The following is a 17,357-nucleotide window of genomic DNA, read 5'->3' on the forward strand; positions in this document are numbered from 1 at the left end:
AAACTGTTTTGTTGCCAGAATTAGGGATAAAGGTAAACCACTTTCTCCTGTGTGAAACAAAAGGCTTTAGCACCTTCCAGATTACCAGCTATGGAGGAAAAGGCAACCAAAAGGGGCAGTGTGTGGGGGACACTTAGAGCCTTTGCTACTGGACTGTCAAAGGCTGCCATTTCATTAACCTCTCAGATTGTGTAATAAGATTAAGTCAAAGATGCATATTCAGATTTTGGATCTGATTTGATTTCGTAGTCCAGTTTCTTATCTCATAATCTATGGATGGGTATCTTATTTGCCTGTTGGCAGAAGAAGTTTGGAGCAGGGTGTGGTATAGATGCTGTGTTTTTTTTCATAGACATTTCATGGACTAAATAATGCTGGTAGATATTGTTTTCTTCTACCACAAGGAGAACATACAATTTATTCTTGTCTCATTATATTAAAAGAAATACAGTACAAAAGGGAAAGGGGAGAAAACCACCAAAAAAGGATATGAAAATGTAATCCCTTCTAGCCAAAAAAATACCAACTCTATGACATCCTTGTGTGTGGGGAAACTCAGTTCCTAGATTATTTTGATAAACTTTGTTACAATCAGTTTCACACAAAACCAGGTTGTTTATTTAATCTTAACTGCTTGCAGAAATGTCATCCAGTAAGGATGTGGAGGTTATTTTTTTTTTGTTTCAAAAAAAGAGTTTGTTTATTTTTATTCTGTTATTTGGTTTCTCTGTGTAGATTTATAAGGGCTCTGTCACCAACAGTGTTGTATTTGCTTGTGAGCTGGGTGTGTGGTTTGTCTGCCTGGAAGGGCTGGAGCATCCACAGTGGGAGGCAGCTGAGTGGGGAGCAGCTGGAGCCCAGTGATGCTTCCTGCACAGCCAGCATGCACATGCCAAAGTGACCCTGAATTAGGACGAGTCATAACATAGTGTCAGTCCATTCCAGGATAGTGCCATCACCACAAAGGAACCAAAACCTTTTGTGTGCTCTACAGGATGAAATCAGAATCTCCTCCTCTGTCCCATAAGTCTCTGGGTCCCCTTCAAGCAGCTTGCAGAGGCAGGACTCTGGTGGCAGTCATCCAGGTTTCATGCTGACAGCCATGGTTGGAATCAGGGATGAGACTCTGTCTGCTGACCTGCTTGCCTGGTGCTGCTGTGCCATCCCACGTGGCAGGTGATGTCTCTAACCCTCCCCTTTCATGTGTTCTCTCCTTAGGCAAGATCCTGTTCCGGAGGAGCCACGTCCGAGACGTAGCAGTGAAGAGGCTGAAGCCCATTGATGAGTACTGCAGGGTAAGGGCTCTGGGGAGTGCAGGGCAGCCCTGCCTGGGGGGCTCAGGGCTGGCATTTCCCTGCTGCATAGTGCTGACATCCATCACAGGGAGGAATGGTCCTTCCCAAACACCACCAAGACTAACAGGGCAGGTGGAAATGGAAACAGGCTGCTGTTTGTTCCCAAGGTCCTCACAGCATTTTCCCTGGCAAACTTTATGTACTGGTTTGGGTGCCTCATGTACTCAGTAGAGGCTCTAAGCCTTGCCTGTCCTAAATGTGGATTTTATTTCTACATCAGCCTCAATGATTCAGGAGTTGGACAGGCAGAGTGGCACAACTAAGGTGGTGTTTTCTTCTGTTTTCTGCCTGTCTGTCCCCTGGTGCCACATGAGGGACAGCAGTGGCTGGTGCAGCACTGAGGGTGGACCTGTGTCTTCCAGGAGTGCTTCTCCTCATGACTGAAAGCCTGGAAATTTATTGTTGGACAAAAAGCACGTCTCTGTTGAGAAGATTAAGCCACCTAATCGTTTCTTTCCAGCCTAGAGTTTATGATTTGGTGATAATTAGTTTTCTGTCAATAGAATAAAAGTCGTTTCTAAGCAAGTAGGATTCCCAGTTTTTGCAGAGGTATTGAGTCCATCAGCGCATTATTTAAACCCCAGACTTCCTCTCTTATTTCCCTTGAGATTTTCTTTCCATTTTTAGAAAGTCAGAGGAGCAGGTGGAGGGGGGAAAAAAAGCATTCCCAAGAACTTCTCCAGTCAGACATTTGCTCATCCAAAATTGGAAGCAGATTGCCAAAGTGCCTGAGGCGTGCTGGGGGTGGTGGTGGTGATGGTGAAACCCCTGCCATCTGCACCCTGGGGGTGAGGAAGCTGCGATTAAAGTCTTCTCTCATGAGATCAGGCTTTCTTGTGTGACAATTAGTGTACTGTCTTCCTGCTGGCAGCCAAATGGCTCTTTCTGAAATATGTAGGGTCTCAGTGGGTCCCCAGCCACCCTCCTTCAGACAGGAACTGCCGGTGACAGGAGCTGATGTCAGGGTTCACCCAGCAGATGCCTGGTGGGGAAAGCAGGGACTTTCTCGTCCAGCAGTGAAAGCAGTGACCACGGGCAGCTGGTTCTCTGGGACCCCACTGTGTGTGCCCCAGACAGACCTGACCTGACCCAGGCAGGCCTGTTGGGGTCCACTGGTCATGGCCAAGGGATGTGTTGTGGCTATTGGCACATTCGTTCACACTGTGGTGCTGTGATTCCTGCTCTCCTCGTTTCCTTTTCTCTCTCTTGGAGAAGTCTGGCTCAGGTCATATAATCACAGAATGGTTTCACTTTGGTTCAGGTCTGCCGCTGCTGCCCAGACATGGCTGGATATGTCCCTGAAGCCAAGCTGTTTACTTAATCCATGTACTGATAGGCGCTGCTGTTGTGAACAGAGACCCTGCAGTGTTGAATTAGCCCAGTTTCCCCCAGCCCAGTGTTTCCTGTCTCCAGTAACAGCCACAGTGGTTCTCAGCGCTGAGTATCACAAACCTTTAGAGACTTCACCAGAATATTATTCCAGTGGTCTCTGGTACATAGGTTTCTTGTGCCTGATGTAGTGTCTTTTTATTTCATTTGTATTTAATTTGCCTTTTTACTCACTTTCTGCTTTTCTGCCCCTCTCCAGTGGATGTTTTGACTCTTTTGAGAATTGTATGGAACTGTAGAGCAAGTGCATAATTTTGACAAGTTCAGTAGCACTTCTATAAGAGTTCAAAGCTAATGTCCCATGTTACTCCTCAAATGGGTAGGCTGACAAATTTGAAAAAATTAGAGAATTATGCTGGAATGATGTGGGTGAAGCTGACAAAACAACAGACCTCTGTCCACTGGAATCTGTGTGGCAGCAGAGGAGGGAGGGAGGTTCAAATGCAAAGTTCATGGCATTTTTTTTTTTTTGCAAGATAAGAGCTCTCCATCCATTTGACCTGTCCTGCAAAGCTGTAGCACAAATGGGGGATACAAATGTTTGACCATTTGTTGTCTTGTTTTTGCAGACTGTCTGTGAGTGTGGAAATTTGCATGCCTGAGAAGCAGGTCTTACTCCTGTTGTGTGGATGTGTTTGTGGTTTCTGTGCCAGGAACAGGCAGAGGTTGTCTTAGAGTTTGTGGGGATAGTTGGCAGTAAGGGGAGGTCTGCAGAAAATTCTGTGTCAGGGGCATGATCCCTCTGGACCCTACAGCTTCAACCTCTCTACCCCTCATGTCTGAGTTATTCCCAGTGCATTGTAGCAGCTTAGAAAAATGCCACCACAGAGGTAACTAGGTCAGTGGTTTTGCTAAGGCTGCAAGAAACTTTGAAGTTGCAATGAAAACGAGAGGAGTGGGATGGATACACAGGAAGACTTCCAGGAGTTTTCTCATCTGTGAACATGAAAGTGCAGTCTGGCTGTCCTTACCAGTAACCTGAGTGAGTTACCAAACAAACTGTGTTTTGCCAGTAAATGTGTGCTGCCCACTGGAATCAGTCTCTCTGGATGATTTCCCTCTTTACTGTAGGCTTGGAATTAGTTTAGTGTGATTTAAGGTCTTCTGGGCTCATCGGGCCTGATTTTCTACATTTATTTAGGAATTTTTGCCAATGTGAAAGAAAGAGCAACTTCATAGACCTCCCTTCCCAAGGGGCATTTTATTTATGAGGCTTTTGATCTCTCAAACACATCTCTGGTGAGTGTTTGTCCAGGATGTACTATCCTGTCTACAAGAAAGGCCTTTCAGGTCAGTGGTTCACAAAACCATCTCTCTGTCCTTTCACAGCCCTCTGGGAAGATTCAGGTCGGAATTTGCTGACTTCATATGCATGTGCTGATCCTAATTGAGGGAAGCATCTTTGTGCAGGGAAGACCTTAAGAAGTAATGACCCATTGTCATAAACACTAACCTGGATTTGTCACATGCCTTCATGCTGTCCCATAAAGCTGGATATGGCTTTAAGTAGAAGCTTAGGGCCTTTTCTGTAGTGAGGCTTGAGTACCCAAATGGACACACCTGAATAAAAACTAAATGAGCAAGTCACATCAGTGCCAGGAAGTACTGGTCATTCTTTTAGTAATGTTCACTATTTGAGAGACCATGCTTCACAAACGTAATTATCTCCCTCTTGGTCTTTCAGTCCTGCCTCTCTTAAAAGGTTTAATCCTTGAACCTGTCAAGACAGGTACACAGACATTTCTCTCTCTGTGCAGTCATAACTCTACCCCTTCCAGAACTAAACACCTGTGGCAGGGGGTAGACAAAGCACCCTCTGAAGATGCTGCTCTTTATCTAGCAATGATACAAGTTGATAGACAAGTGTGACCAGTCTCCCATTTAAGACACATAAAGTTCAGTGGGGTAAATACCATTCTGTGCATACACACACACACACATACACACATGTGCTGTGCATCTCTACATATACACATCTCTGCAGCAGTTTTTTATAAACATACCTGCATAAATGCAACCCACAGCACTCGTTACGAGTTCCTGCAGGGTTTTATCCCATGTATTCCATGAAGCCTTTGAGCTGTGATACAGTCCCACATGCAGTTTCCAGTTCATGTAATCTTAAGCAATGAACCCCTGTCTGTGCTTGGTGCTCTGCTGGCCTTGATTGCTGTGTGTAGCACACAGCAGCTTTCCAGAGGTGGGCTGGTGCTCTGAGAGTAGCTGGCCATCCCCAGCACTGACTGCCTGCTCGCACCCTGCCTAATGTTACAGCTTTTCAATAGCCTTTTGAGTCACCTGCTCTGCAAGACTGTCTGTAACCTGTAATACAGAGACAGAATCATTACAGGCTGGCATGACACATAAAATCCTATCTCCTGAGGGATGTGTGAAGGCTGAGCAGCACACGTCCGCCTGCGCACGCCAAGCAAGGAAACGTGCTGTTACTGATAGTACTCTTGCACTTACTGCCTGTGCAGGGCTGACTTCTGCTTGCTGGCACTTTTTATCTCTCAACTTTCCTGTGCAAGTTCCTTGCTGTTCTTGGATGCTTGCTGTTTGTAGCTGTGTGCATTTACCTCTGCTTTCCACATCCCCAGAAGAATGTCACTTCCCTGTCTTTTCTGTCCTTTGTGCTCCTTTTTGTCATTACACTTCTTCCCTTGACCCTGCAGTCTTTCCTTCAGGCTGTTGCAGCTCTGCCCTGGAATTGTCTTGCTGGAAATGCCACAAGCTTGCATTTTCCCTTTGCAGAGGGGCAGTGGTGTTCCTCATCTCCTCAGTGCACTTTTTGTTTGCTCACCGGAATCGTGTTGGCCTTGTTCATGATAAATGTTGTATATTTGCTGAAGAGACATTTGTCTCACTAAACTCTTCAAAATTTAATAGAAAGATCCTGATTGGTTTTATACCCGTGGTTGCACTTAGCGCTTATTTGAGTCTTGCTCCTTAAAAAAAAAGATGAAAAAATGTAAAAATTGACTGGTTGCACTTAACACCTGAGCTTCCCAAAAAACATGCAATGGCAAGTTACTATGGGGTGGATTTCAGTCTGTCTCTGTGCATAAGGCTGGAACTTGCAGCATGTTGGGAGATGATTCAGAAGCAGAAGAGCCAACCCTGCCCCAGGGTGGGAAGGTGGATGGCTGGGTGTGGAAATGACTGGCTGATTTTTATCCACTCCCTGCAAAAGCCTGGAGTCAGAGAGGTTCTTTTCAGTTATCCCCCTTGAGCTCTCAGCACCACAGTACTTCTGGGGATTTCCAGGCAGCCAAACACTGATTCAGGGCGTTCAGATTTCCCAAAGCTTCCCTTGATTTAGAAACAAAAATCTCCTCAGCAGCTTTGCATTCCTCCATCACTGAAAACCCACTCTGTGCTCCAGCTCAGTATTGACATCTGGAGCCTGGTTCTTGGGAAGGGTGAGCACCTGTAGGGAAGTGGTGACTCTTTGAGAAGGCATCTGATGTCCGAGACCCCCTGCAATGGGTGTGACTGGGGTGTTTGTGTTTCTCTAGTAATGATACGTATCGTTCGCGGTGCTTGCTCTTGCCCCATTGACTGTGCAAGATTGAGCCCTTTGGGACTCCAAAACACACTGTAGATATTGAATATCTGAGCCGCCTAACCTTTCTGCAGATTAGGTAAGTGTTATTGCTCACCATTGCAAGGGAGTAACTGAAGATATATCCCAGCTGAATTTGATGAAAAGAGGTTAAGTAACCCGCCCTAACCAAAAAGGGTGTGAGTAGTAGAGCCAGAGCTAATTATCAGCTCCATCCACTGTTGGTTAGACAGCATTGCTTTGCTGTCTCTTGCTGGGGTGCAGATGAATAAATGTTGTTTATGTTATGTGCTGGTGAGGCATTTCTCTTTCAACATGCTGTGGTCATTACTATTCCTGGGCACTTCCTGACTCCCAGTGTTATTCCTGGTTTGCCAGCTGGATGCATGTATTTATGTACAGTAGGAATAAAGACAGAGCTCACACCTTTGTTACACTTTTAGACAAGTTTGAACAAACAGAGGTGGAGACCAGGGCATCCGTTGTTCCCAAAAAAGTGCTTGAGTTTTCCAGCTGTTCAGTTTCATCCTGCCTTAGTGCAGCAGCCAGTGGTGCTTACCCTGGCACCTGGACCCACCAAGCTGTTGCACAGCTTCTTCATCTGATGCTGTTTCCTTTTTGCAAGGCATCTTTTACAGCTCTATAGGGCAATTCCACATGATTAAAGGCCAGAGCCTCATTTTTCACAGGCCTAGTGATACCAAATGGATTTTTCTTAATGTTCTTATAACATCCCTTCACAAAGGAGAGCTTTAGGTGTGGAAGCATTTGACTTTGAATTTCTGAACACCTCAAAACAAGACCCCATCATCTAATACAGGAGACCTGCAGTTTCATAGCAGGATTTTTCCAACTCTTTTCCTTCACATTCCCAAGCAGATGTGGTCTTGGAAACAAATCTGGCCACCTCTAAAGCCTGGTTAAAAACATCTGTGATGGTAAGCAACTTCTCTGTCCCGCCTTTGTGCTTTGGTTGTGCTTTGGTTGTGCTTTGCTTCTGGTGTGTCTGACCAAGATCAGTCAGATGTCTCATGGTTAATATAACCTGTTCACCCTAATGCATCTTCATTTAGTTCTGGTGCAGTTTTTCATCCATCTTTCAAGATTGTTTGTCCTACTTTGAACTAGGAGAAGATCCAGACAATCCCATTTTGTCAAACAGGTTTACAGCAACTCTAAGAAGCTTGGTCTATATTTAACCTGTGGCCTATTTTCAGCATAACTTTGCGCAGGAGGAGGTGAAGTCCAGCCCCTTTTCCTCTCCTACTTGTCATTTCTGGAGGCAGTCTCAGAGTCATGACACTGAGAGCTGCCACCCCATCTCTGCGGGCTGGGGACAGTTCTTTGACTTCTTTTGGCACCATAAAGCTCTAGATTCTGAACAGTAAATTCATAGCATGTTTCTGCCTTGTGTACTTGTCTTGTTTTAGGTCTTGTTTTCCAGTACACTTCAACATAATGTGGTTGATGCCCAGACTGTGCTTAGCTATTGGTGAATGTGACAAGTGCTATGTCTCTCTGCCAAAGTGAGTGCACAGACATTGTTAGCCAGGATGTGCTGTGCAACCTTCTTCATGCAGAAAAAGCCTCTCTGTTTTGGTTGGGCTTGATTTGTTTTTTTCAGATGCTTAATCAAACTTCTTTTTCTGTTAATTTAGGAGCAAATTGTTGTTTGGTTTGGTTATGTTTCTTTTTTTTTTTTTTAGCAAGCTCTGCTTTTTATGTGGACAGTGTTTAATGTAAAGCTTTATGGAGCACATTAATCTGTTGTCTGAGTGGGTGTTGAATCTGTGTGCATTGACATGAGGCCCGTAAGCCCTAACCTCAGTGTTTGAGGTGATGTACAAGCCCATGTCACAGACTGTCCCAGCCACAGAGCACCTATCTGTGCAGTGTCATGGTTTTGCACTTATGGATCAAATTCTGCTCTTGGGCACATGGCAAAATAAATTACATTGGCTGATTGTGAGAACTGTTTGTTATCTGAATTCATTGCTTCCTACCTGACATTTGCAGTCAAGGCTTGCTGTTTCCTTTCTTCTCAGGTAAGTAGCCAGGCATGATGCTGTTCTTCAGTATTCCTTTCCCCCTGCTAGGACTGTTTTGCCTCCTTTTGCCTGGTAGTTTAGATGTTTGAGGCCATGTTTCAAACTTGGCTTATGTCTAAATGCTTCTCACTTTTTGTTTTGCAGGCACTGGTTCGGCTTCCTCCCCATATTTCACAGTGTGATGAAGTCTTCAGGTTCTTCGAGGCTCGCCCAGAAGACCTTAACCCTCCAAAAGAGTAAGTGTTGTGATGGTGTTCCAGTGCTGCTCAGTATATTTTGATTATCTGGAAGGAAAAGGTCATTTGTTTTTATTACTGCTGTAGACATGGGAATATATTTTGTAGCTTTCAAGCACTACCTAGAAAAGGCCCAGCAGTTATATACAACCACTCTGGGTGAGTGGAGGACAGGGAAGTCAAGCAACCCTCAGACACAATTTTCAGCCATCCTCCACCCACCTTTGCATTGTTTCTTGCTCATGGTTCTAATGAGGGAACCTCCCCTGGTTTGTGGGTTTTACCTGATAGTTATCACCAAAGAGTCATTTAGCTCCCAAAAAGCATTGGCTCAGTAGCAGGGGGAAATCCTGCCAGTAAGCACTTGGCTCATAATTACCAGCTGCTTCTTTAAATGTACTCCTGCCCAGAGATACTTAGTTATCAGTAGGGAGCAAGATTGTGGTACAGATCCAAAATTGTCTCTGGAGAGTCTATTCTTTCTTAGCAGGAAGCCAAGAAAAGGAGGAGGGAAAGAGTTCTCATTAAACACGAGACAGAACCATAGCCTTTACCTTGGAGCAGACAGGCTGATTGATGCTGATGCAGTTAGGGTTCATAGGACTAATTTATCCAGGGAAAGCATTAGCAGGAGGGTATTTACAAGCAGCAGTGCTGCCTTGCCTGGTATTTCCTTTTCTCTTTCATCCCAAACAGGATATATTTTTATTGTAGTCTGCAATAAGATTTTGACTTGGTCCCATTGTGTTTTGTGCTGCTTTGTTGCATGATTTGAAGCTTGATTGCTGTGTTACCGTAATTTGCTTTCTCCTGTGTTTGCACAGTCCACTGGATAAAGGGGAAATGGATGCAAAGCTTATGGGCTTTGAGCACTTGAAAACTTGTAGTTAGCAGAAAGATTTGTATTGGTTTCAGCTATCTGCTCCCATGCTGGTAAAAAAGAGAGGAGTACCTTTGCAATTTGATTTCCCAGACTTTATTTCTTGCACATGCATGGGTTTGTACAAGGAGATGTATTAACATGTGTACTACAGAGAATACTGCTAGCATTTCTGAGAGCTGTGTACTACAGAAAATACTGCTAGCATTGCTGAGAGCAAAGTCTTTTTTGGTTTCATGAATGAAGGAAAGAGCAGTTTTAAATCAAAAGTCTGGATAAAGAGCTGCTTTTTTATTTCCTATCTAGCCTTGTTTTAGAAAAATGTTTGGCAAGAATAAATATAGTTGCTTGTTCATTGTTAAACACATATTGCAAACTTAGAAAACATTGCAACAAAATAAGCCTGTCACACTCTTGAGACCTGCTGATTATCACCGTTTCTATTTAGGGTCTGCAAGTATGTTTGCAAAGGTTGCTTGATCCCACAACACCCCATTTGTGATGCAAAGACACATCCCTGTAAGCCAGACAGAAACAGACACCCAGAAGAGGAGTTAGGTCCCGAGAGTTATGGAGGAATTCTCGTGGAGGATGTTATGAGTCTGCTCAAAACTCCTGTCTGCTTTCTGTACTGATGCAGACCCTACAGCACCTCTGCAAGGCAGGGGACTAGGACCCAGGTCCACCCCAAATGTACACTAACCATTATGGCCTGTGTCCTTTATTCCTGCTCAAAGTTGTAGAGGGCCTATTTGACAGCCTTGCAGGAATTTTCAACTTACGCCTTCCCTCCCCTCTGGAAAAGCGAAAAAGAGTGTATGTTCTCAGCCTGAGCCTTGCATCCTATTCCAACCTAGTAATAAGTGTGATTTATTTCCCTGGAAAATGTAGAGCAATAACCTGATTAAATCTCACTTCACTAATGTCTGCAAGACATTAATCTAGCTGGGTTTAAACAAATCCTACCTCGTCTTCTGTAAGCAAACAGATCTTAGGGAAGGTGTCTAAGGTTTCTGCTGGGAGTGCTTCACAAAAGATGTATTGTTGAAACTGAAGATTAGACTCTACAAAAAGATGATGTAAAAGCCAACGGAAACATCTCGGTGTTTTTCTTCTGTGAACTGAGGGGGAGGGGAGGAGATCTGAGGCTCACTGGACCACTGTGTAGGGTGTGGGGGAAGGACACCTCCAGGGCGATTCTGAACCTCAGCAGGCACTGCAGGAAGGAGCATGATTCTAGAGAAATCCCAATTTATTCCCTTGTTTTGTTACTCTGTCAAGCCCCTCAGAAACTGTGAGCCAGTGGCGCCCAAGCCCCGTGAATTCAGTCTTCCCTGGACCTTGTGGTTCATCATTCCTCTCACTGGAGGTAGGACTGTAGCCTGGAGGCATCATCTAGACTATCCTAATTATTTTATCTATTTCTTCAGCTGCTTCTTTTAGCGCTCAGCACAGAGCTGGTTTATATGTTGATCTGTCAGCATAGACATTGACATTCAGTTTGCTGGGTTAAAGAACAATAAGCAAGTGACTCAGCCACCAAGGGGTGGTGAACAGAATAGCTTGTGCTGCCTTCATGTCGCCTTGCACAACGAGATGATCTTTAGTTTCATGTTGACCTGCTCAGCTTTTCTGCAGCAGCTTGAAAAGGCAGACAAAGCCTGACCTAGGGTTTAATTAACTAACTAATTTTCAGGAGTGTGACCTTAGTCCCTTGGGCATTTGGGTTGTTGAGCCCAGAGAGTCCATTGAGTTATTGTGTGTCAGTGGCTAAGCATGTGCTTCCAGAGAGAAATAAGTGGAAGTTTAAACTTCAAGGGAGAAGACACAAAAATGTCTGGTTTACCTTGCAGCTGGGATGTGCAGAGAAGTGTCCATGCCTTTATTTGCTGAGCCATGGCTTGCAATGGTGCACTAATCTATGTAGTGCTGCATTAATTTGGCCGCAAAGCTGAGGTCTTCACTTCTGCTCCTATTATCCTGAAAGACACCAGAGTTCCCCGGTAGCTCCTTAGGCACTTTTACAGATGTGTTGATGGCTTCTTCTCCTCCTTACAACCCTTCATGTGCCCTACCCTTGCCTCCTTCCTGCTTCTTTGTGCAGTCCTGTCCGGGTTGTGCCGTGTTTGGCTCGCTGGCTGCTCCCTACAGAGTAATTTCCTACTGCTGCCGTGCCCCGACTGCCCTCAGTGCTGAGCACACAGAATCCAGCTGCAATGAAAGCTGGGCTTTCCCAATGCTGCAATAATCCGGCCAATTTGTTTGGTTGGATTCACAGCTTAGGTTTTCTGTTTCCTGTTTTGGTGATGGTCCAGGCTTTTGAGTCCTGTGACAATAGGCAGAAGGTATTTCTTCCAGCCCATTAAATCTTCTCCTGGGTACAGCAGCTCACAGGCCGAGAACTGGAGAGGTGTCTCAAGAAATCTCAGCATTTGTACTGGCTGACAGTCTCCTCTGAGCCTGCTCCTGCTGGTGGAGACAGCTCCCAACAGCAGGTTTCCTTCATGTGGCATGGGACAGGCCATAGGAGGACACTAAATTCCTGTGTGGAATGGTCTGGGAGCATTCTCAGGCTATTTCACATGGTGAAAGCATGGCTTTTGCAAGGGAGCTGGTGGGCCATGGGAACAGTGATGTGCCAGGCAGGTTTGGGAGCTCCAGTGAAGGTGTGCCCAGGGCAGCTGCTTTGACTGCTCTCCCTCCACCCCCTGGATTAGCCACAGGGAGAGCAAGCTTCAAACCATCAGCCCTGGTACAGGAGGAGCAGTTTTCAACTGGTTAAGTTTCCAATATGTGACATTTTAGTGTTTGGGCAAACACTAAACCTGTGTCTGTAGGCACATGGCTGGGCTTGTGTCCTTTACCATGCCAGGTCCTGCACTGCCATGGGAAAAGACATTGTGAGGTAAGAAAGGAAGTGTGTTTTTATTTATCCATTGTTCTAAGTAAACACCATGTCACTGAAAACCATTCATTTACTGGATACTTCTGGTAATAATTATAATTACTGGTAGCTAAACCAGAGGTAGATTAATTTCAGATTTCTGCTGGGGATTTCAATTCAAGGCTGAGGTCAGGCCAGGGCTCACAGTCAACAAACAAAATCTCAGTAACCAATTTTTTTAATGATTCTATTTTACTAGAAATAACAGAAATACTCAAAAAGTAGGATTAATCACTTAAGACATTGCATATGATTTTCTGGTTTTAGGGCTTTTTTGCAGCGAGTTTCAAAATATCACAGCCAGACCACTCTTGTGAGAGTTTGTTTTTTCTTTGTGTCTAGATCCAGTCTAAAGAGCAGATCAAGAGCCAAGGATTCAAGTTCTCTAATACTTCTCCCTACAGAAATACATGCAGGCTCAAACAAGATTTCTCTGTAAACCACCACTAATAATATTATTAGCTGAATTTAAAGCAGTGTTCAATATCTGAGAATAATTTTCCTGTAAGAATCATAAAGCAATTTTCAAATAATATGCTAATCCAGATAAGCTAGGGGACTTATAGGTATATGACATATTATGAGGGTTCATGCAGAAAATGGCATTAATGCTGAAGGTGCCTTTACTAAAGAACAGAAATGCTCTATTGTGGTCTGTAGCCATGAGCTTTACTGATCATATCTCTATCAAATAAGTCTTGGTGTAACACTCGGATGCTCTGATGCCACTGTTAAATGGAAGCTGGGTTCTCCTCTTGTTCTCTGTGTGTTACAAATTCCTGATAAGGATACTGAACAGAAATATCCAGGGAAATGGAGTGACCATGTTAAGGAAGCTGCTTTAGTTTATGAGTGTATTGGTGCTAAAGTACAGCTCCCTAATACACAGTTTTCTATGCATAAGCATGACTGTGTTTATGCACATGAAATTATGTCATGAAATTGTATAAATACAATTATCCAGATCTGTCCTGTAATAACAATTCAATTACCTATTGGTAGAGGAGGAAAACTTTTCATGTGTGAAATATCTGTATTTATTCTGATTTGTTTGATATTATGAAAATATTTTCTCTTACATTTCATCCCTTATATTTCATTGCTTATATTTCATTTATATTTTATCGCTTTTGAATTGTGTTTCCCAATACATTGGACAGCTGAGTCTTTGAGCAGATGTGATATGAGGAAGGCTAGTGTTCTTTTTTTCTGATGGCCCTTTCTTACAGGACTTACAGTACAGATAATTTCCACATCATTTAGGAATGTGGTCAGCACCAGTTGGTGACAGTTGGCATTACAGTCCAAACTTGGCACTGTTACTGTAACTGCTCAATGCACACATTTTATTTGGGAAATCCGTTCCGCTTGAGAGAAGCAGAATGAAAATTAATTTCCCTAAGAAATGCCAATTCAGAAGAGATAGAGGTTTTATTTTTATTTGATTTTTCTTCACCTGGGAAGTAAATTATGAAAAACAGCGTGGGAAAAGTTCTGATTAAAAATTGTGACAGGATAAGGCAGTTAAAACCCACAGTCTTGAAGGGAAGAAAACTTTAATATTCTCAAAGAATTGTTTATTCACTGAGTTTTAAGTCGCTAAGGATGCAATAATATGTTAGGGCTCTTATTGCCAAGAGCCTTTCTTGGCTACTCCTAACTCTAGTCACCCAGCTCTCACTGATTTTAGTGGGAATTAGGTACCACAGCTCTTTTAGCATCTCAGTGTAGTAGAGCACCTGTGTTTATTTTTTGAAATATGCTTGGTTTAGGGCTGTATTTATTAGAAATATTTGCCCTCAGCGCCTAAATTTGTGGAAAAAATATTTCTTCAGCTTTTATATCTCAGAAGTGCTTTACAGTACCCTGCTCACAGTGTGGGACTGTCACAATCTGTGGCTAAGAGGTCAGGCAGCCCAGGAATAGAGGAGGCAAGTGTGGCTGATGCCCAGTTGTGCCCCTGGGACCCAGAGAGCAGGAGCTCAGTCCCTGGGACACGGCCACTGTCAGGTGGGGCTGTGGTTCCCCCTGTGTGCAGTGCCTCCCATCAGTGCTCCTCATCTCTGGAAGGTCTCACATGGAGATACTTATCTTAAATAAACTAAACCACTGCAGGATTGGAAATAAGGAAGTAACAGATTGATTACTCCTTCTCTTCTTTAGTTTCACATGGGACTTTCCCTTTTGTTTGTAGCATATAAACTGATTTGGACTGGAGTATCAAATGGAAGGTATTGAAATTTGCTACTGGCTGCAGCACTGGTGATACCAGCAAATAACTCAACCTTCCTGAGAAAAGATTAGAATCTTTTTTGCTATTCTTTCAGAAAATGAAAAAAGAAATTACATGTAGATAAATATCATACAAAATCCTGGGGAAAAACAGAAAGCATCTAAATGAAATAGGTTCAGCAACCAGAAGAAAAAAAAAAAAAACTATAGAAAAATGGCAGCTGGAGCAACACAAGCTTTTATCCCTTGCCTTGGGTATCACATTTGGGTTGCTCATGCTTCTAGGCCTGACTGTGAAAGGACATAGAGCTGAGAGGAGCAAAGACAGTTTAATGTACTGACACTCAGCACTGGCAGCCAAATGTACAGAAATAGCTTTTGCCTGGATTGGTTATAAGCAGGCTGCAGGGTTTAAAAGTGGGATGCTGTCATGGGCACAGGATGGATTAAAAATAAACAGACTTATTTGAAATTCATCAGTATGACTATGAGATTAGAGCCCTGCCAACACCCAGCAGCTCCAGCAGCAGCACTGGGCACTGCCTTGCTGGCGTGAAACACCAGAGAGTGTCAGTGCTAGTTAAAGTTCACTGTTTATGAGCACAAATTTAAAAAAAAATTCTTTTCTTTCACTGTAGAAGAGTAGTGGCTGAGAGGTGTTTTGAAATGCAGAGATGTTGCCTTTAGAAAAACTAAATGCCAGACCTATTGGTGCACGAGCTTTTGTCCTGTCCAGTAATTTTTCTCATATCCTAAAGAGCTTTGCCTTCAGCCATCACTGCTGATAATTTGCCAATGCCTTTTTTGTAGACTAGAAAGTAATAGTTCACTTACTGTTTAATTTAAACCATAAAATTTCTTCTTTCTGGAGAAGCTGAGTGGTTAATGCAGGGCACTGGGAAATCTGCTCCTTACTGTCTCATTGATTTATTTTTGTGATGTTGGAAAGGCCTGTTGCATCTCCTGCCTCTACCTGCAGAATGATTGCAGAGTTTTGTTTCAGAGATTTGCTAAGAGGATTTAATTCTGGTAAGGAAAAAACCCCATCCTTTTCATACACTTTCCCATACACTTTTAGAAATGACCAGTTACAAAAATAATTTGTTTTAAGAAATCATCACTCAGTGTTGGAAGAAACATTACTTCCAAAATCTGTCAGGAAAGCTTGTTCTGCTGGTGCTCCTAGATGCAAAGCCAGTTAGAAAGTCAAAACAGTGAATTTATTAGTTTATGGCAGTGGGGGAAACCTGGCCTAATGAGGCAGGATTGGATCAGAACCAAAATAACTGGATTCAGAGATTATCAAGGTTGTTCTGAAGGATTTGAGGTACCAGTTATCCTTGAGCAGGCACTTATAGAGGGGTTTGGCTCAATGCCACAGATCTGCTGGAGTTCTCTGCTTAAAGGCAAGTGATGCTTGGTTTGCAGCCCATTGGGTTGAATTGCCAGTGCTGATAGACACAAAAGAGATATTTATCTCCATGCAGAAGAGAAGTGTCTGGTCCTGATGTTCTTTGTGGATAAGCCTGGAACTGAGGAGAGGAATGGGGACTTCCTTTTCTTATCTGTGTTTCTTGCTGCGCTGAGCCCCTGCTGGCAGGTTAATTGCACACTGTCACCATTGACTCATCACCTGCCAGGCAGGAGGAGCTGGGGTGGGGTTTTCTATTCATAACATGACAGAGTTGAGTATAGCCTGTCTTGTCCCCTGTGTGTCACATCTCTGGAAAGCAAGAATAGGCAGTTTACGTTGCAGATAGGATTATATCATGGAGAAGAACACAGCCTGTCATTGCTATGTCTATGATATGGTCACACTATGGTTTAATGAAGATCTTTCACTCTGAAGAGGAGGGCATTAGGGACAGACATGCTCAATGGGGTGGTTGCTGCCAGGGTGGTAAGTTATGCCCCAGTGGTGCCTGGGATCAGATGGGATTTTTCAGTGGTGTGCTCTTCCTATTGTTGATTGCTGTGTAATTTTGACATTGCTTGTCTGGAGAGTCCCTTTGTTTTTTGTGCTGTTGAGGATCAGTAGCCTCATTGGTTATAAAAGGAGTGTTTGTCTCATGTACACATGTCTAGTGTGAGCCTGTGTGTGATTTTGAACTGTTAGGGGGCAAGGTAAGGCATCTCATTACATTTGATAGGGTTTTATCAGGCTGTTCTATATGTGAGAAGGGAAGGTGTTGCTTACAATGTATTTTAATTCTGTGAGCCACCACAAGCCAGGCAGAGTTGAAATCTCACATTTATTTAAGGTGAAGCATTGCTGTCTAAACACTGGTAAGTAGAGATGACATTCCTCAGTAACAGGACTCTGAGAGTCTCTGGCAGTGCCCTTTGCATCCAGCAGTTGCCTCTGAAGAGAGAGGAGGAAGCCTTAGCAATCAAAGGGTGCTGAACAACAAGTAAAGCAAGTCATGTCTCTCTAGAGTGCTGCTGCCTCTCCTGTATTTTATTGAGATGAGATCTAGGTTTTGGCTCTGGCTTGGTGAATCATATTATTATTTTTCAGAGTACCTGTCTTTACCTGTTTATCTTGGGCCATCAGATTTGTGCCAGAAATCTATTCCATTACATACACGGGCCTCAGTGTTCTGTTTCTGTCACAGAGATTTGTATTCAGCTCCCAGTGCTATTGCAGGTAAAAATCCTGTTTATAGCAAGCCTGGGAAAAAACCCCAACTTTTGTAACAGTAGGGAGT

General features: G+C 43.6%; 1 protein-coding gene across 1 annotated transcript in view; it reads left to right on the forward strand.

Moving 5' to 3' along the window:
* Positions 1–17,357, forward strand: part of SH3PXD2A (SH3 and PX domains 2A) — a 236,847-nt gene that overhangs the window by 98,512 nt on the left and 120,978 nt on the right. The window contains exons 4-5 of the mRNA XM_062496397.1: positions 1,219–1,295; positions 8,502–8,593. Of these exons, the coding sequence (XP_062352381.1) occupies positions 1,219–1,295; positions 8,502–8,593 (169 nt within the window). The remainder of the gene's footprint in view (positions 1–1,218; positions 1,296–8,501; positions 8,594–17,357) is intronic.

The sequence above is a fragment of the Cinclus cinclus genome, chromosome 7, assembly GCF_963662255.1.
Source record: "Cinclus cinclus chromosome 7, bCinCin1.1, whole genome shotgun sequence".
Taxonomy (NCBI): domain Eukaryota; kingdom Metazoa; phylum Chordata; class Aves; order Passeriformes; family Cinclidae; genus Cinclus; species Cinclus cinclus.